Genomic DNA, 17983 nt, shown 5'->3' on the forward strand with positions numbered 1-17983 from the left:
ACTGAGACAAGAACAAAGCTTTGTCACACAATGAAATGTCAATTAGACACAAAGTAAACTCTTCTTTCCTAAATCCGGCTATTGCACAAAGGAAGCCTGGTAGACACGTGCAAAATTGTTCCCAGATTGCTTAATTCACACAATAAATTGTGAGGTTAGAAAAGACAGCAAAATAGAAATTGAAGTTTTGGGTGGCTAAAGGAAATTCCATTTTAATTTACGGATTCTCTTTATATGCCAATGTGCACCTGAAATAACTTTCCTCTCTTTCAAGCTGTTACCTACATACCTATCGGTGAAAAATGACACTCACTAATAAAAATATAAAGTGCTTGCCCTTCTATAATTTGTTCTGTTGAGTTGATTGCAGGCAATGTGCACAGATGTGTATTCCTGAAGAGAAAATGCTTCTGGTTTTGAAAAGAGTGTATGTAGATACAGTGCATGTATTTAGCACATCTTTTAGGTTTATAATTATATATAAGAGCAATAGATGTCTAAGATCTGATATTTTATTACGAGGCTTTTATCATCAGAAAAACATTTAAAATACCAACATTCAAATAAACATTAATATTAAAATGACTGGACTAGCAAAGCAACCCAAATGAAAAATAAAGGCAAGGGGGCTGATTCTCCTGTCACGTTGGTGAAAATCAGGCACAAGTAAAAATATTCTGGTTTTATACAATGTAAGTGAAAGGAAAATCAGACCCAGTGTAGACACTGTATCAAATATGCATGGTAGTTATTCCTTGCAAGTGCAATAGCTTGTCATTTTGAAATTTTTATTCCACCCAATAAATCTAATAGAATCGTGAGGACAAAGTCCTGTTTTTGTATTGATTACACCAGTCATTCACTTCTAGAAAAGGTGAGTCAACATTCTGTTCTCAGTAAAACAAGCTGGAAGTCAAAATTGGTTTGTACATGTGTGATTGAAATTGGCCCAATGTGTAAATTTAAAAAAAATCCATAGTCACACAAACCGTACTCAAAAAACTACGACACAGGAAAAAGGATTTTTTCCTATATGATGTTAATAAAAATAACGATCTCAGGATTGGGCATTACCTAGCAGTTTATAACCACCTGGATTAACTGCAGCCCTCAGCTTCTCTAGTCAGTCTCCAAATACCAGAAAATGCTCTCCCTGTCAGACATTACATTGGACCTAGTTCTATCCTGACCCACGCCCTGTGCAGTCCTATTCACTTCAGCCTTATTCAATTCCAGTGGAGATACAGTATGTGATCCAGGGAAGAATTTGATCCATAACATTAAGACGTGACCAGTATTGAAATGGCTGGCCCATCTGATCGCTTGCACGCTCCATAAAATTCCCAGTACTGCCTGTGGTTATATCTGGTACCCACCATCACCATCATACCAGTCAGGTTCCCTTCGTTTAACCCTTTGACCGCACTCCTGTTCCTGTTATTTTATTAGTTGTCCCCCAGAATCATTTGGTTTCCAGGCCCAGTGGATCTTCCCCTTAGGCTGGGGGGAAGTCCTTTAGCAGTGGGCAGGCTCCACCCGCCCACTTCCTGGATCCCAATAGGATCACCATCTTGACATCTGACACTTCAGAAAGGACTGACACTGAAAGTAACATCTGGGGGAGGCTAATATTTTGTCATCTTCTTAATAACATCCTTTCCAGCCGTACTTCCTTCAGCAGCAGTACCTCATTAGGTTAAGTTGTCTAGCCAATGGAAATCACGATCACTCAGGTTTTTATTACAGCAGCTTGTTCACCAGGTTAGCTAGCCAAATAACCAATCTCCCCATGCGTACTTTCAAATGCAGAAACGTTTGAGAAATGCAGTAACCCTCACCCACCGAATAACTGTACTAAGCTCGGCAGATAATAATGACAAATCATAACATTTTGAAAGGCTTTGTGATCGTGGATTTTAATCTTTACCAGCCTGATCAGACTGTCCTATAGCTCATCTCACTACTCTTATAAGTGTGAGGTTGAAGACCTAACTGCAGTTTATGGAAAAGTTGCCTATCTAAGATGCCCATGACAAATTTCTCTTCAAGATGTTCAGTCCTCTTTACTCTTTTCAAAGCACAGGGACCTGCTAGCTCATAGAAACGCCTTCTAAATCATTCTGTTGTTTCTGGATCTATGCTTCCCTGGCAGAAATGTGCCCTCTTGTGAATGTATGTTCCATTTAGGGAGTGGGCATTTCAAATGCACCTAAGGGAGTTAGGTAACCAACTTCCATTGACTTGTAAGTTAGCAACTCAGTTCCCTTATGTCTTTTTGAAAATTCAATCCAAATAGCGATCGGTTTTCTCTGTTAACGGCTTTATGCGGTTCTTCCCCTCCGTTAGGCTCTAATATCTCCCGCACTATGTGAAGATCTCAGAGCTTTTCTGCTGTGCTCGGGCTGCAAATGAATCCAACTCTTGCACACAACAGTCTGTTTATCGGAGTAGATAACAATGAACAGGAGTTCAATGTATTCATTCCATTAAAAAAGAAATATCTGTATGGGCCCAGAAAAACAAAGTTTCAGCCCAGAGCAAATTTTTGCAGCTCTTCTATATTTTCCTAAAAATTAAACTGTTGATTCACATTAAATTCTTAAGTACGGTTTCTGGATGTGGGTGGATACATAAACAAGAGGGATGTTTCCTGCCCTGCAGTCAGTGGGCTCAGTTGTGTCATAAGGCGCTGCTCCATGTTGCAGGTCGTGCAGAGCTGAACCCAGCATTGTGCCAGGAAGGCAAAATTTCCCTCCTGGAGTTCCCCTGCATGCAAGCGAAGTGTGCCTGCTGCTCTGCTCCTTCAGGGGTGCTGCATACTCCCCACAGTATGTCCAACAAGCACTGTTGCCCCAGTGCACAGGAGGGCCGGGGCCATGGCCTCATCACCTCCCCATCCCCTTGGGGAGTCTTGCACCTCAGAAAACACATGGAGAGAAAAATCTCTGCATGCATCAGGAGACTAGTGACAACAGACGTACCCAGCAACTGCACAAAGACACGGGGAGGTAGCTTCTTGCTTCCGCGTGCAGAGGCAGGTGGGGGCCTGTTGGGTGCCCTGGAATCTGACCAGGACAGGCCATAGGATCCATCTTTTTGTAGATCTTCAAACAACCACCCATCACTTCTTTGAAGGCACATTTGGGACACAAAGCCTAACTTCAGCCACTAGACTAAAGCAGCCTCTGTGGAGCGGCTCCCATAGCCTGGGGCTTAGAGTCCCTCACTGGTCTGGGCACTAGGTTCCTGGATTTGGCCAGTGTGATAGCATTTATGGGGTTATGAGGTCATGGACAGGAATCATGGTAAACCAAAGAATAATCCAATTTATAACCAAGGTCAGTATTATCCTGGAAAACAGGGAGAAGCCTGAGAGAGACTCTCCTAAACAGGAGAAGCCCAGAAAAGCCAAAGGGAGTTTGTACACAAATAAGAATGGGGAAAAGGTTATTACCAATACCTGCCAAACTGAAACTGACCTTCTCTGTGATGCATTTAGGTCACTTGTTAAATGCATGGAAAGTATTGATTTTGTTTAACTAAATTATCTCTGTGCATTTGACAGGGACAAATGCTAAACACGGACTGCGTTGTAAGGCTTGTAAGATGAGCATCCACCACAAGTGCATAGACGGTATTGGACAACAGCGTTGCATGGGCAAACTGGTAAGCAAGCTGCTCGGTACAAATTGAACAGAATGCTACACAGCTCGCATTTGCTCTCTAAACTCTGCCCTGTTAGCGGTTACCTCCGGAATGTAGCCGATTGGTGTGTTAGCTAATCTGGAATCAAGTTCCTTTCATTTAGACTGTGGCAATTATGACTTGAGAGCTGAGGAAACACATACAGTTTCTGTACTGTTGTAGGGATGTGGGTATATGGTTACACATGGGTCAAATTAATCTAAATTAGTTATTTTTTAATTGAATATGCTATATAGTACGGATCTCTGCACAGAATTAATAAAACTGTTAAAATTAGGGCTGGTTTAAGCAGTTGAATATCTGTTGATAAATATCCTGTGAATTTCATTTGACTGGTTTCTGCCCTCAAAATTTTGTGAAAACAATAATTTAGCTGCAAAACCCCCCCAAAACCCCAACACTTTACAAAGATAGTAAATATCATGCTTCAGAGCTTAAGCTAAACACTGACTATTAGAGATCAGGATAAGACCTACTAACGGGGGGTGGATTACCCCACATATGCCTATGCACGGATCTTGCCCCTTCCTCTGAAGCATCTTTGACTAGCCACTGTTGGAGACAGGGAATACTGGACTAGCTGGACCCTGGGTCTGATCCAGTCTGGCAGTTACAATGTTCTTATGTTGCTGTGTTTCATGCTTTCTTAGTGAAAACAAGAAGGCCCAGTATAATTCAGCCAATTATGAATTTGCAACTCAATGGACAAATGTTCGCATTTCAGACATTTTGAGTTTTGTTGCAAATATTTCACACACATTAGTTTTGAAGGATAAAGAGGGAAATCAAAGCTTTACACCAGACACAAGTTAGGAACAAATAGGTTGAAGCCCAGCCCTTCTGAAGTCAATCTAAGTTTCGTCATTGATTTGAAAGGGGCTAGGAAATCCACCCATAGTCTTGCAGGACCTGCTCTCTTCATGTGTTTGTACAGTAGTTCCTGTTAGTATGAATGGAAGTTACACATGAGGTAAAACAGAATGTGTTTTAACCAGAATTGTAGTCGCAGCCTGGGTCTTTCTGGTGCAGAAAGCTGAGCTCTTAAGAATAGATGGGTATTAAAGAATTTAATTGCTGGTCTGTTGTAAGCTGAATATTTAGTTCATATTAATTGTTTCAGACTTCAGGAGAGGGTACTGTGTCATTATATACATTGCCAGTTAAAGCTGTATTGGTGGTGGTTTAGTTTTTATACAGGAGCAAAAGAAAAAAGGCCACATTCAGAACTGTCAGAAGCAGGCACAATTCCATTTAAGTCAGGAGTTTTACAGGCCTATGGGCACTCAGAATTTGGCCTGTAGTTGGGAAAGTAAGGCTGTAAATCACTAGCATTTGTTCCCCACAGGCATCACAACTGTCAACTCCATCATTCCTTCTCCGTTTGTGTCTTTATATGGAAGCACAATAGCAGCAGGTTTTACTCCCTGCAACTTTACCCATCTGGATATTGTAGCTATACACATCCTCCCTAAACATTTCTTTACTGGCAATTTGGAAAATGCCACTGTTAAATGAAGTCACCCAGTCATGAGACTTCTACACTTCTTGTTGTGACGCGAGCCTGTATGTACCACAGGTTACAGCAGCCTAATGCAGGTAGCACTGATTAGCTATGAACTATAACTAATCAAAACTATGTACATGGTAACAACCATATTCAGGGTGAAAGTAACATTCAACACTTACCGGTACGGGGGCCGGCTCTGGCCCCCAGAAGGAGCGGGGCCTCGGGCAGAATGGGCGGGGCTTACTTTCACCCCAGCCATATTACAGGCTAGTGAATTCCTGAGCCTTTGGCCTTAGGCTGAGAATGTCTTATCTCAAGATATGGTAAATACTGAGTTAACAAAGTACTTCATTCATTATGAACTGCGCTAAAAAAGCGGCATGGCTCTGGCTGTTATACCATATTTCCCTAGAAAGAACATCTGAGGACTATGTGATTATTTTGTTTGAAATCTTTTGTACATAGGCCCAAATCCTGCTCCTTCGACCTCTAAGTGCATAGGACCCACAGGGAGTGGTCACGCATGGGCAGACTATTCCCTTTGTGCACTGCAGACTGTGCTCTAATAGGCTCTGTGCATGGCAGCACAGAGATTTGACGTTAGGGCAGGGCCGGATGGGGGCATTGCTAATAGATCCATCACTATATACATTCACTGGCCAAATACTCTTGCATAGGAGACAAGTATCAGAGAGGTAGCTGTGTTAGTCTGTATCCACAAAAACAACAAGGAGTCCGGTGGCACCTTAAAGACTAACAGATTTATTTGGGCATAAGCTTTCGTGGGTAAAAAACCCACTTTTTCAGATTAATGGATTGAAAATTCCTCACTGCATAGGACAGGAAAGATTGAGCCACCCTGAGGGCTACTGCAACCAATGGGCTGTAGTACAGGCTGTGGAGCAGTGTTGCATCCTGTAGGTATGATTCCTGGAGAGAACTGCTGAGCAAAGCCCATTTACTCTGGCTTTGTATAAGGAAAGATGATTCACCCTTAAAGCCATATTTATGGGTATGTGTCTCTACCTCCCAAGGCTCCGAAGTGGGTCACCCCAATATGGGATAAAGACCCAAACTGAGAGCCACAAGAAAATCAGCAATTCCCGAAACTTTAAATAGTGTGGCAATAGCTTCCTTAGCATCGAATATTGCAAAACCTCTATTTTATGATCCAGCATTTCTGCTGTAATTAATTTAAACTTATTAACACTAAATTTGTGTAAGGTTGAAGGTAAAATAGAGTTTGAAAATGAAGGCCATCATTCCAGATAATATTAAGAAACAGAAATGAGATGTTTCCAGCAGGCAAAAAAATAAACCCCTATTCTCAGCACCCTGCAGTGAAGGAGGTAAATTGCTGGTCTGTAACAGAGAGTATGTTCCTGCTCTCGAGACTTTATTTAGTGGGAAATCAGTCTAGCAGAACAGCTGAGATTATTTCTGATGCTTCATGATGCTACATCAGTCATATCATGCTACAACACGCCACATGTTTCCTCTCTCTAGCCAAAGGGGTTTCGGCGTTACTACAGTTCCCCACTACTCATTCATGAACAGTTTGGCTGCATCAAAGAAGTGATGCCGATTGGTGAGTTTTAATCTTTCAATCTCTCTTGGGCTGCACTATGCTTTCAGAAGTGGTGTTTGTTCTCAGCAGCCCTTCAACTCCTTTGCCAGTGAGGGGCCAGGTGTTCTTCCACCATCTCAGAGAAGTAGTCCTTCAAAACTGTAACCGAAAGAAATGTGTTTATTTTTATTTTCAATATTACATGATTCAAAGGCACAATACAAATAAGATGCTCACTGTCATCAAACCAATGCCTGTGCTCAAAGTAGGAGGAGCCTGTGCATTGCTGCTAGCCAGGCCTGATTTGGGAAGAAGCACCACAAGAGTTGTATGTTAAAATAACAGTGAACTATGCTCAACACTGATCAGGATCTTGAATGAATTATGCTTCCATTCTCTCTTGTTCACCTTCCTTTCTGTTCTCTTTTTATTGTTACTGATTTAGTTATTATTTCTTCAGATACTTGGGCCAGATTTTGCTCTCTGTTACACCCTATTCTGAAAATGAAAATTTTGAACCAAAAAATATTCAATTTTGAAAAACTTCCTCCGTGTAATTAAGTTGACCATTCAAAACTGGCAATGCAAAAACTGAAAACCAAGAAAATAACTAACATGAAAGAATATGTCTGAGAACAGCCAATGGGCTAATATTTTTGCCTGTAGTTTCCATCAAATATTTTTTTAAATTAAATGGCTGGGTGTAAATTTCCATTTTAAAAAAAAGACCCTTTTAGTATGAGAATTGTTTCTGTTCAAAATATTCTGAGCAGCTCATCTGTAAAAACAAGGTTTGTCTTGCTCTCTGTGACATTAAAGATCCCAGTATCTTTCACCGCCCTGCTATGTAGGTTAGCTGGTTACCACCCTTCACCCCAGAGGAGGCTGCATTTCTGTTATGCTATGTGTTATGTAGAACCTGAATCTGGTCTCAATCACACTGCTGTAAATTTATAGTCTTCGACTGACTTACCTTGATTTACACCAGTGTAAGTGAGAGCGTACATTCAGAGATTCCAAAGCCAGAAGGAACAACTGTGATCAACTAGACTGACCTCCTGTATAACACAAACTGCAGAACTTGCCCCATATAATTCCTCTTTGAACTAAACCATACATTTTAGAAAAACATCCAGTCTTGATTTTAAAATTTCTAATGATAGAAAATCAGGTCCACAGTTCTTGAATGCGCTTTGGGATGAAGAGTGCTAGTCAAATGTAAGGCCCTGATCCTACATTGAGAACTGTGTGGACAGACCTTATTGACTTAACTGGGGCTCAGCTTGGGGACAAGGGTCCTCTCCTGTGGTTCTCAATGTAGGATTGGAGTCCCATATTCATTAACTTGCATCATTTTTCTCTTTACTCGACTGAAACTTTTGCTGTTTTGAGATACGGTAGAAGTGCTCAGTTCTTATAAAACGATAGCTATGTAGGGCTGACGGGACCTCAAGAGGTCATATAGTTCATTCCCCTGCTCTGAAGTGGGACCAAGCGTACCTAGACCATCCTTGACAGGTGTTTGTCCAACCTATTCTCAAAAACCTCCAATGATAGGGATTCCACAACCTCCCATGGTAACCTGTTTCAATGCTTACAGTTGGATAGTTTTTCCTATATCTAACCTACACCTCCCTAGTTGCAGATTAATCCCATTACCTCTTGTCCTACCTTCAGTGGACACGGAGAACAATTGATCACAGACCTCTTAATAACAACCCTTAACATATTTGAAGACTGTTATCAGGTCCCCCCTCTGTTTTATTTTCTCAAAACTAAACATGCCCAATTTTTTAACCTTTCTTCATAGGTCAGGTTTTCTAAACCTTTTATCATTTTTGTTGCTCTCCTCTGAATTCTCTCCAAGTTTTCCACATCTTTCTTAAAGTTTTGTGCCCAGAATTGGACACAGTACTCCAGCTGAGAACTCACCAGTGCTCAGTAGAGTCTCCTACATACAACACTCCTCTTAATACAGCCAAGAATGATATTTGCCTTTTTCTCGTGCATCACGTTGTTGGCTCATATTCCATTTGTGATCCACTATAACCCCGAGATCCTTTATTCCAGTTATTTCCAATTTTGTAGTTGTGCATTTGCTTTTTCCTTCCTAAGTGTAGTACTTCGCATTTGTATTTATTTCATCTTGTTGATTTCAGATCAGTTCTCCAATTTATCAAGGTCCTTTTGATTTATCATTCTGTCCTCCAAAGTACTTGCAATCCCTCCCAGCTTGATGTCATCTGCAAATTTTATAAGCATAGTTGCCACCCCATTGCCCATTAATGAAAATACTAAATAATACCAGACCCAGGACTGACCTCTATGAGATCCCACTAGATACACCCTCTTAGTTTGACAGCGAAGCACTGATAATGACTCCTTCAGCATGGTATTTCAACAAGTTGTGCACCCACCTTATAGTAAATTCATCTAGACTGCATTTCCCCAGTTTGCTTATGAGAATGTCATATGGCACTGGTCTTACTAAAATTAAGTTATATCATGTCTACTGCTTTCCCCTTATCCACTAGGCCAGTAACCCTGTCAGGGAAGGAAATTTGGTTGGTTTTGCATGATTTATTCCTGACAAATTCATGTTAGCTATTACTTATCATCCTATTATCCTCTAGGTACTTACCAACTGATTATTTAATCATTGTTCTAGTACCTTTCCAAGTATTGAAGTTAGGCTGACTGGTCTATAATTCACCAGGTCCTCTTCATTCCCCATTTAAAGTAATTAGCATGTTTTCCCTTCTCCAGTCATCTGGAACCAGTTCATTCTCCATGAGTTTGTGAAGATAATTGGTAATGGTTCCGAGATTGCTTCAGCTAGGTCCTTAAATACCCACAAAGACACAAAGTAGAGCTCAGCTCTTATGAGAAGATCCAGTTCCCTTCGTGAACTGCTAATGACTTTTGTCCTTTTACATATATTTTAAATATCTTCCATTCAAAACAAAGGCCACAATTTGCTGGATGTTGAGATAAGGCCCATCTCTCTCTTGCAAAGGAAGTAAGAGCCAGTCATAGAGTGTGTGGGTGGGAGGGATCAAGATAGCAGAGAAAAGGAGTCTATGAGCAAGATCGATGGCCTAAGAGTATGTCTTATAAATATATATGCAATAGATGATGCAATTGCAGCACACATCGGCATACTCAAGCAGGCTTGCTAAAAATAGCAGGGAAGTTGCATCGGTACAGGCAGTGGCACATATCCCAGATATCCTGATTTTATAGGGCCAGTCCCGATTTTGGCGTCTTTTTCTTATATATGCTCCTATTACCTCCCACCCCCTGTCCCAATTTTTCACATTTGCTGTCTGGTCAACCTAGTGACACAGGCTAGCCACCCAAATACAGTCCCACCTGAGACCCCAGGTACGAATTCGAGCAGCTAGCCCATGCCACCATGCCTACACTGTTACTTATAGCAAGCTGGCTCAATCAAAGCTAATATGGATATGCCTACACGTGCCATCCCAATTGCAGCATAGACTTATCCTAAGTGGGAGAAGGGAGAGGCTGTGGGACAGTGGGAATGGGTGTAGATCATGTAGTTTCTCACAGATGAGGTGATTTTAGTTGCAATGGGAGACAATTGCGGGGGGGAGGTCAGTCAATAGGAAGGGGAGCAAAGAATGAATGGAATGACGGGATGGGCAGTTAAGTCTCTAAGTGAAGGAGACATAATGGTGGGTACTTTCTTTCACGTGTTTATCTCTGTTTTGCCTCTTCTGTTGCAGCCTGTGGCAACAAAGTCGACCCTGTGTATGAAACCCTCCGCTTTGGAACCTCCTTAGCACAGAAGACCAAGAGGGGCAGCTCTGGAAGTGGATCTGATTCACCCAAACGGAACTCTGTAATTCTTGTGTTTTATCTTCCCTTTTCCTTTTGCAGGATCACAGCACATCCATGCACAATAATTGTCAGTTTCCATCAGAAAACCCAAATTTCAGGCTATTAAAAAAATACATTCCAGACTAGAACAGGGCCTATAAACTCTTTTTTGTAAACTCAGTTTTTAAAAATCTTGTAAATAACCTTAAAAAGAAGGAAAAATAGATGTTGAACAGGTGAGCGTTCCTGTTTCACTTTGATCTGAAAATGCTGAAATTCAACAAACCACGTAGGCCAGAATCATTTGGGAGGGAGAGGAGGGGAAGTAAAAACAGAAAATAAACAAAAATGTTTAAATTTGAAAAGTGACTTGCACGGGCACCGCACCGACTTTAAAAGACGCATTGGTATCTTGCAATTAGCTGTGACTAGCCAGCAGTGCATAGTCACACTGTTCTAGGGGCAGGGCTGGTACTGAATTCTGCCTCCACCCACTCTTTGCCCATGTGCACAGGAGAGGGAGTAGCAGCCCAATGGCACTGGGATCCATGATCTGAGTAGACCATGCAGGTCATTAAGGTAGCACCTTACATCCCCTCATTTCCATTCCTCGGCTTGTTGACCAGTCCATGACTGAAGCAGCAGATGGCTGTTTTTTCAGGGGTGCTGAATGCCCACAACTCTAACTGAATTCAGTGGAAATTGCAGGTGATTGGCATCTCTGAAAATCAGGACCTAGATAGTAGTAGTAGTCTGGGAATAGTTGGCTGCAGGGCTTAAATTCTGCATTAGCCCCATAGGGAGGCGCTTGGGCTCAGGGCTTTACCCTGTGGGGAGGTGCCAGGGCTCCCACGGGTTTGAAAATATTCACTGGAGCCAGGGGTGGCTCTATGTATTTTGCCGCCCCAAGCACGGCAGTCAGGAGGCTTTTGGCGGCATGCCTGCGGGAGGTCCGGCTGGTAACGTGGATTCGGCGGCATGCCTGCGGGAGGTCCGCTGGTCCCGTGGCTTCGGCAGCAGGCACGCCGAAGCCACGGGACCGGCGGACCTCCCGCAGGCATGCCGCCGAAGGCTCCCTGACTGCCGCACCCGCTTGGTGCGCTGGTGCCTAGAGCCGCCCCTGACTGGAGCTCTGCTCCGGAGGGCTCCAGCTGAATTTAAGCCCTGGCTGATCACATGGTGCTAGGTTGGGTCCTTATTTCATTAAAGATGGCTGGAAATAATACATTATGTGGGTGGGCGGAGTGATCCTCCATCATGAATGAGAAGGAAGGTGGTCAACAGACAATCTCTCTAAGGTGTTGTCTGCACTTGAAAAAGGGAACTCCCGCCTTAGAGTGAAGCCATCACTGTAAGAAAGCACTCATAGGATTTAGGCCCCTATTCAGCACAGCACTTAAACACATGCTTAATTTTAAACTGGTGCTTCAATCCATCCCTGTTCAGCACAGCACTTAAACCATTATTTCATTGGGACATTAACAGATGCTTAATTGCTGTGTTGAATCAGGGCCTTAAATGGTACAGATGGCCTTTTAAACAGATGTTAATTTAACTCAGAAAGGCAAACACAGAGAAATTCAAACTAGAGACTTACAATTCCTAAGTGAAAGCTGCACAGGAGTTAGTAAAGGACATGCCCTTCATCCAGTGTTTTCTCTTTTAAAAGAAACTTAATAATTTTCCACCTTTTTAAAATCCAAAACCAGTTTTAACACCTTTCACGGTTTGTGATGACAGCTCTTTCTTTCTCTTATTTAATTTATACTGGAACAGGAGTTCTACAAATGTAATTATTACCTGCTAAATCAATAAAGCATTATGTTAAATTATGAATGATTACTCAGGCGTAGAAAACACAAATGCATTGTTGGCTTGTCCTGGACTTTTGATCATAACAAGATGGGGAGTGGGTGTAAAGTATAGAATGCCAGTTTGTCATGAGCTAGTCTCCCAGAGAGTCAAATTGTGACTAAACGTAGCACATGTCTGTGCTTAGATAATATAGAAAAGCATAAGATGGAGAGACAGAGATGGGAAATCCTAATTTCTCACAGTTAAATCCTGACTCAGCAATGGGTGAGCAGTTACAGAAATACAGAAACTAAACTTCTTCACTGTTGGTCCTTCCATCCCACGTCCCTTTCATCCCACATCCCTGAGCCATTGTTTCATTACAATCACAGTGGAGGTAGTGAATGATGTACCTGGTTTGCCCAATGTGCCAGCTGTGTTTATGCTGCAGTGAAGCAGGTAATAGATGCAAAGTAGGAAGGAATACACCCTTTATGACCTTATTGAGACCAATGTCACAATACCATCTAGAATCTGCATGTCCCTCTATGTGATTTTAGCCTGGTGTCTTGAATGACCATAAATGGAAGGTAGGCATATGCTCCAAACTGAGCACCTGCCACGTCACTGCTTCCCTCAAAATGTAACCCTCTAGCCCATGTTTATATGGGGAGATTGTTTGAGGTAATGTAAACATGACACCAGTTTTCCTTCAGGGTTTGATGGATCAATTCTTTCCAAGTGACACTTTGTATTTCAAAATGAGAATCTTTGTCCTTTAGGGCCTGATCCAAAGCTCATTGAAGTCAGTGGAAAGACTCACACTAACTTCAGCGGGCTCTGGATCAGGCCCATACTGCAGGGGTTGTTATGGCACTGACACAATATTCAGCAAAACATTTTGTTATAGCAGGATATCCTCACACTTTGACTGTGTTGTACCTGAGGTATGGAGCCAAAGGCTTTTTACTTTTTAATCATTACAGCGATGCAGGAGTCTGGTGTTGAAGGAGCCAAAATGAAGCGTTATATTTGCTGGAGGTTAAGTCTTGAAGCTCGTTGATGGGAAACCCAGGGACCTGGCCTTTGCAAACTGTTGAAAAATAACTGTGATCTGGGGTTTCTTTCAATGATGTCTGTTTTCCACCTAGGAGCTAGGAAGTCCATGTTCAGCCTGTGACATTCCCCATAGTTTGCCTTGCTTTACACAGTATTATTATCACTTAACGTTTATATTGTGATAGAGCCTAAAGGCCTCAACCAGGTTGGGACCCCATTGTGCAAGGCACAGTACAAATATATAATAAATGACAGCTCCTGCCCAGAATTGCTTGCAGTCTAAAAGACAAGCCATAAGAGGTGGATGGGACAAACAGGAGGGCAGGGTGGTGGCAGGGGAGACAAGATGACAAAATGATTTTGAGTCCCGCCAGCTTCTTGTTAACTCCCATGGCCCCTCAATATCCTTGAGGAAGGGGGAAGTTGGGAAAATAGGAGCACTGATATTTGCCCTCGGGCAAAATCTGAAAATATACTGGATTTGACATATCCAGAGCTGTGGGTAGGAGAAGTAAGCAGTTTTATCCTTAGTTACAACTTAGAAAACTGAAGACCAAAAAAGCTAAGGCCTGGCTTTTCAAATATGGATGCCCAACTTTTACTATAAATTTCTGCTAAAGGAAATTAAAGAAACATCTTTTAAAAAGACAATGATCCTAAAAATTATTGGTCAAATCCTCGTCCTATGAGGAAATATTGCTCATGACACTACTAACTTTTAAAAACCAAGAAATGTATTTAAAGTCCAGTCTTGCACTACTTGGGCAATCCCCCCATTGTCTCCATGCATAACTCCCACTGGTTTTGGAGTGGGGAGGAGTTATTTGTTATGGGCCAATGTTGACACAAGAACAAATGGATATAAACTGACCATCAGCAAGTTTAGACTTGAAATTAGTTGAAGGTTTCTAACCATCAGAGGAATGAAGTTCTGGAACAGCCTCCCTAGGAGAGCAGTGGAGGCAAAAAAAACCTAGTAGTCTTCACAACTGAGCTTGATAAGTTTATGGAGGGGGGTGGCATGATGAGACAGCCTACAATGGCATGTGGCCCATCTGCGACTGCTAGTAGCAAGGAGCCCCAGCGGCTGGAGACAGGAGACTAGATAAGGAGGGCTCTGAGTCACTACAGAGAATTCTTTACCAGGTGTCTAGCTGGTGGGTCTTGCTCACATGCTCAGGGTCTAACTGATCGCCATATTTGGGGTCAGGAAGAATTTTTCCCCAGGTCAGATTGGCAAAGACTCTGCGTGCTTGTTGCCTTCCTCTGCAGTATGGGGCATAGGTCACTTGCTGGTTTGAACTAAAGTAAATGGTGGATTCTCTTTAACGTGAAGTCTTTAAATCATTATTTGAGATCTTCAGTAACTCAGCCAGAGGTTATGGTTCTACTACAGGAGGGGGTAAGTGAGATTCTGTGGCCTGCAATGTGTAGGTCATACTAGATGATCACAGTGGTACTTTCTGGCCTTAAAGTCTATGAGCCTATGAGTAAGCAGAAAACAAGATTTAGAAAATTGTTAAAGAAAGCCACATCACTGATGGTGACCTTTAAACATAGCTGGAGTAAATTTTTTGTCTTTTCTTCGCAATGCAAGTGTAGGCCTGCAAAGCAGTTGATTTACTTGTGTTTACAGTATAATTACACCGTAACATGAAGAAATTAAATGGTAGGATGAAATCCTCAAAAGCACTTTAAAAAGATGTTAACAAGAAATAAACAAATCTTAGGAATATATAAAAGGAAATAGGTTTTCAGACTAGAAAATGCGTCAGAAAACTCCTGAGTTTATAGGGATATTTTAAAAAGTAGAGCAGGGTGTGAACTCAGAATCTGAGGGTTCAGAGGGTCAGATTCTGATAACCTTATTTGGAGCAGCTCCTTACTCCAATGTAACTACTCATGGAGAAAGGTGCTACTCAACACAAGTAACTCTGGCCCTTAGACTATATACTTTTGAGGCCTGGAACTGTGTTGTCCTCTATGTTTGTACAGCACCTAGTACCGTGGGGGCACTAATCCTGATTGGAGCCTCTAAGCACTACTGCAGTACAACTAATGCATAAAATAAGCATAACAAAGGTATTTAGCTTTCAATTTTTTAATTATACCAGCGAAGAAATTAGGTGCCGTGATTATGTGACTGATTTCAGTAGGTCTTTCACACTCCTGAGCTTGCTTCCATAGCAAATTGGAGAAATTAAGGTCACACTTCATATTAAGGATGTGTTTCTAAAATTTTAAGAAATTATATCTCTTTTAATAAACGGTTAATGAATTGTTATAGAGTGTTATGAAGTGTAACTGCAAATAAACATTTACAAGCACCAAAAAACAGCTGCTCTGTACAGATACCAACCATTCTTTATTAACGCCTAACCCCCCAACTTCATCTGCTGCCCAGAAACCTGTTGTACACTAGAACTGGCATTCATTTGGCTTTCCTGCTGCTTCCCATTAAGAATTTGAACTGCCCCATTGGATAGCATGTTATCAGCAAATCTCTTCATGTTGACTCCCTCCACACTCAAAACACCAAGCTGCTGCTTTCACTTAATGCTCTTGTGTGATTTTATTTCACCTCATTATCCACTTTCTTCCTTATTCAGTACCATTCATCCTCTCTTTCCTCATAGACTTCAGACCTGGCAGAAGTTCCTGAGGAAGCGGATGGTTCAGGAAGCATGTTTGATATAAACAGGAAACGCAGCAACAGTGGTGAGTTCTGTACCATCTAGTATTTTCAGATGCACAAAAATATTCTTCTAAATGAGTGGTGTAATTATTCCACTACCTTGGCCCACACAAGTGGAATCCATGAGGGATGAATTTGGCCCAATGTTGACTTTTCTGATGTCCTCAAGGGAGTTTATTGAGTTGGGGGAGAGTTTTGGCCAAGGGGTTGGGAACAGGAGTCTGGGAAGGTCTCTTGACCAGTGTTGCATATTTACTTGGCTCCTAATGGTCTATGGGGACTGATTTTCCATACCCACTATGACCAGATTTAGGTGACAGTGGACAGGCACTCAGCACATCTGGGCTCAGTCCCTGCCTCTGGCACAGACTTCCTGTGTGTTTGTGAGACCTTAGGCTGGTCATTTAATGTCAGTGCGCCTCAATTCCCTACCTGTAAAATGGGGGTGATAATACTTCCTCTCCTCCCACCCTTTTGTCTGTCTTGTCTACTTAGACTATCAGGGCAGAGACAGTCTGCTACATGGGGGGAGGGATAGCTCAGTGGTTTGAGCATTGGCCTGCTAAACCCAGGGTTATGAGTTCAATCCTTGAGGGGGCCACTTAGGGATCTGGGGCAAAATCAGTACTTGGTCCTGCTAGTGAAGGCAGGGGACTGGACTTGATGACCTTTCAAGGTCCCTTCCAGTTCTAGGAGATAGGATAGGATGTGTTCCATACCAAGCTCAGAACAATGGGTGTTGGTCTCAGTTGTGGCCTTTTGGTGCTACTGTAGTACAAATCATAAATAACACTAATAGTCCAAACCTTTTGTCCTCTTTTGGCATCTGAATGTAATGTTCTTGTACTGTTGTAATTGTTATGAGGTAACTCCATCACTGGCAGCCCAGTGATGAAGACTTTTGTGAGTGCAGTGAGGGAGCCTTAGCCAGGAGCTTGGAACACTGAGTAGCGAAATTGCAGTGTCCATTGGGCTCCAGTTCAGTCCTGGCAATAGAAGGATTGTGTGTAGAAAGAACTTTGGGGCACCCAATAAACCTCTAAGCTAGGAGTGGAGTTGTTGTTGCACCGAGGCTCACCAATACCACCAAGAAGCGTTAGTATTCCCAAACTTCAGGCAGGGGCAGACAGGTCGGATCTGAGGCAAACACAAGCCATAGTGAATGGACCTCCCTTCTTTGAACCCCAACATCCACCTCCTCCACACTGCAGATCCCCATTGGTCTTGGCATATGGCTAGTAATTTTTATAGTGGTCAGGTGTTAACTGTAGTTGTCTTTTCCCACCCCCACCCCCCATTTTACCTCCTTCCCAGACTCCTCCCTGCTCCTCATTCTGACCTTTTCATTTCACATATCTGTTTTCAGTCCTTTTCCTCCCTCTCAGCATGTGGCCCACCCATCAGTGGCACTGACTGATGGATGGGCTACATGCTGAGAGGGGATTTTCAACTTCATTTGAGCACTTGGAACTGTAACTCAACCTGGCCAGTGGTAAAGCATCCGGTCAACCTGAGTTTCATTTTTCCCCTGAGGTGTTCAGATCGTTGGATTTTTTTTTTCCATCACTTACTTCCTTTTTTTTTTTTTTTTTGAGCCAGTAAGAAACTTTTCTATGGGATCTGCATGACTTAGAGGCATCAAGAAACTTACTCAAAGAGATCAGTTTAAAGAACTCAGCATGTGCCAAACCTCCAAATAACTTCCTCAGCACATTAATGATTCCTTTGATCGGCATTGGCTTTCTTTTTCGATCCATCCTTCAGAGGCCTAGTGTATAAATTATGCAGCAATTGCTCCAAATATTTCCTCTTG

At 42.3% G+C, this 17983-nt stretch overlaps 1 protein-coding gene across 1 annotated transcript in view; it reads left to right on the plus strand.

Annotated features, from left to right (window-relative positions):
• The window catches only part of LOC112109101 (SH3 and cysteine-rich domain-containing protein), a 108748-nt gene that overhangs the window by 68641 nt on the left and 22124 nt on the right, over nt 1-17983 (plus strand). The window contains exons 3-6 of the mRNA XM_024203491.2: nt 3566-3666; nt 6719-6800; nt 10529-10644; nt 16112-16193. Of these exons, the coding sequence (XP_024059259.1) occupies nt 3566-3666; nt 6719-6800; nt 10529-10644; nt 16112-16193 (381 nt within the window). The remainder of the gene's footprint in view (nt 1-3565; nt 3667-6718; nt 6801-10528; nt 10645-16111; nt 16194-17983) is intronic.

Source organism: Terrapene carolina, unplaced genomic scaffold (genome assembly GCF_002925995.2).
Source record: "Terrapene carolina triunguis isolate 2854851 unplaced genomic scaffold, T_m_triunguis-2.0 Scaffold33723, whole genome shotgun sequence".
In the NCBI taxonomy this organism is placed as follows: domain Eukaryota; kingdom Metazoa; phylum Chordata; order Testudines; family Emydidae; genus Terrapene; species Terrapene triunguis.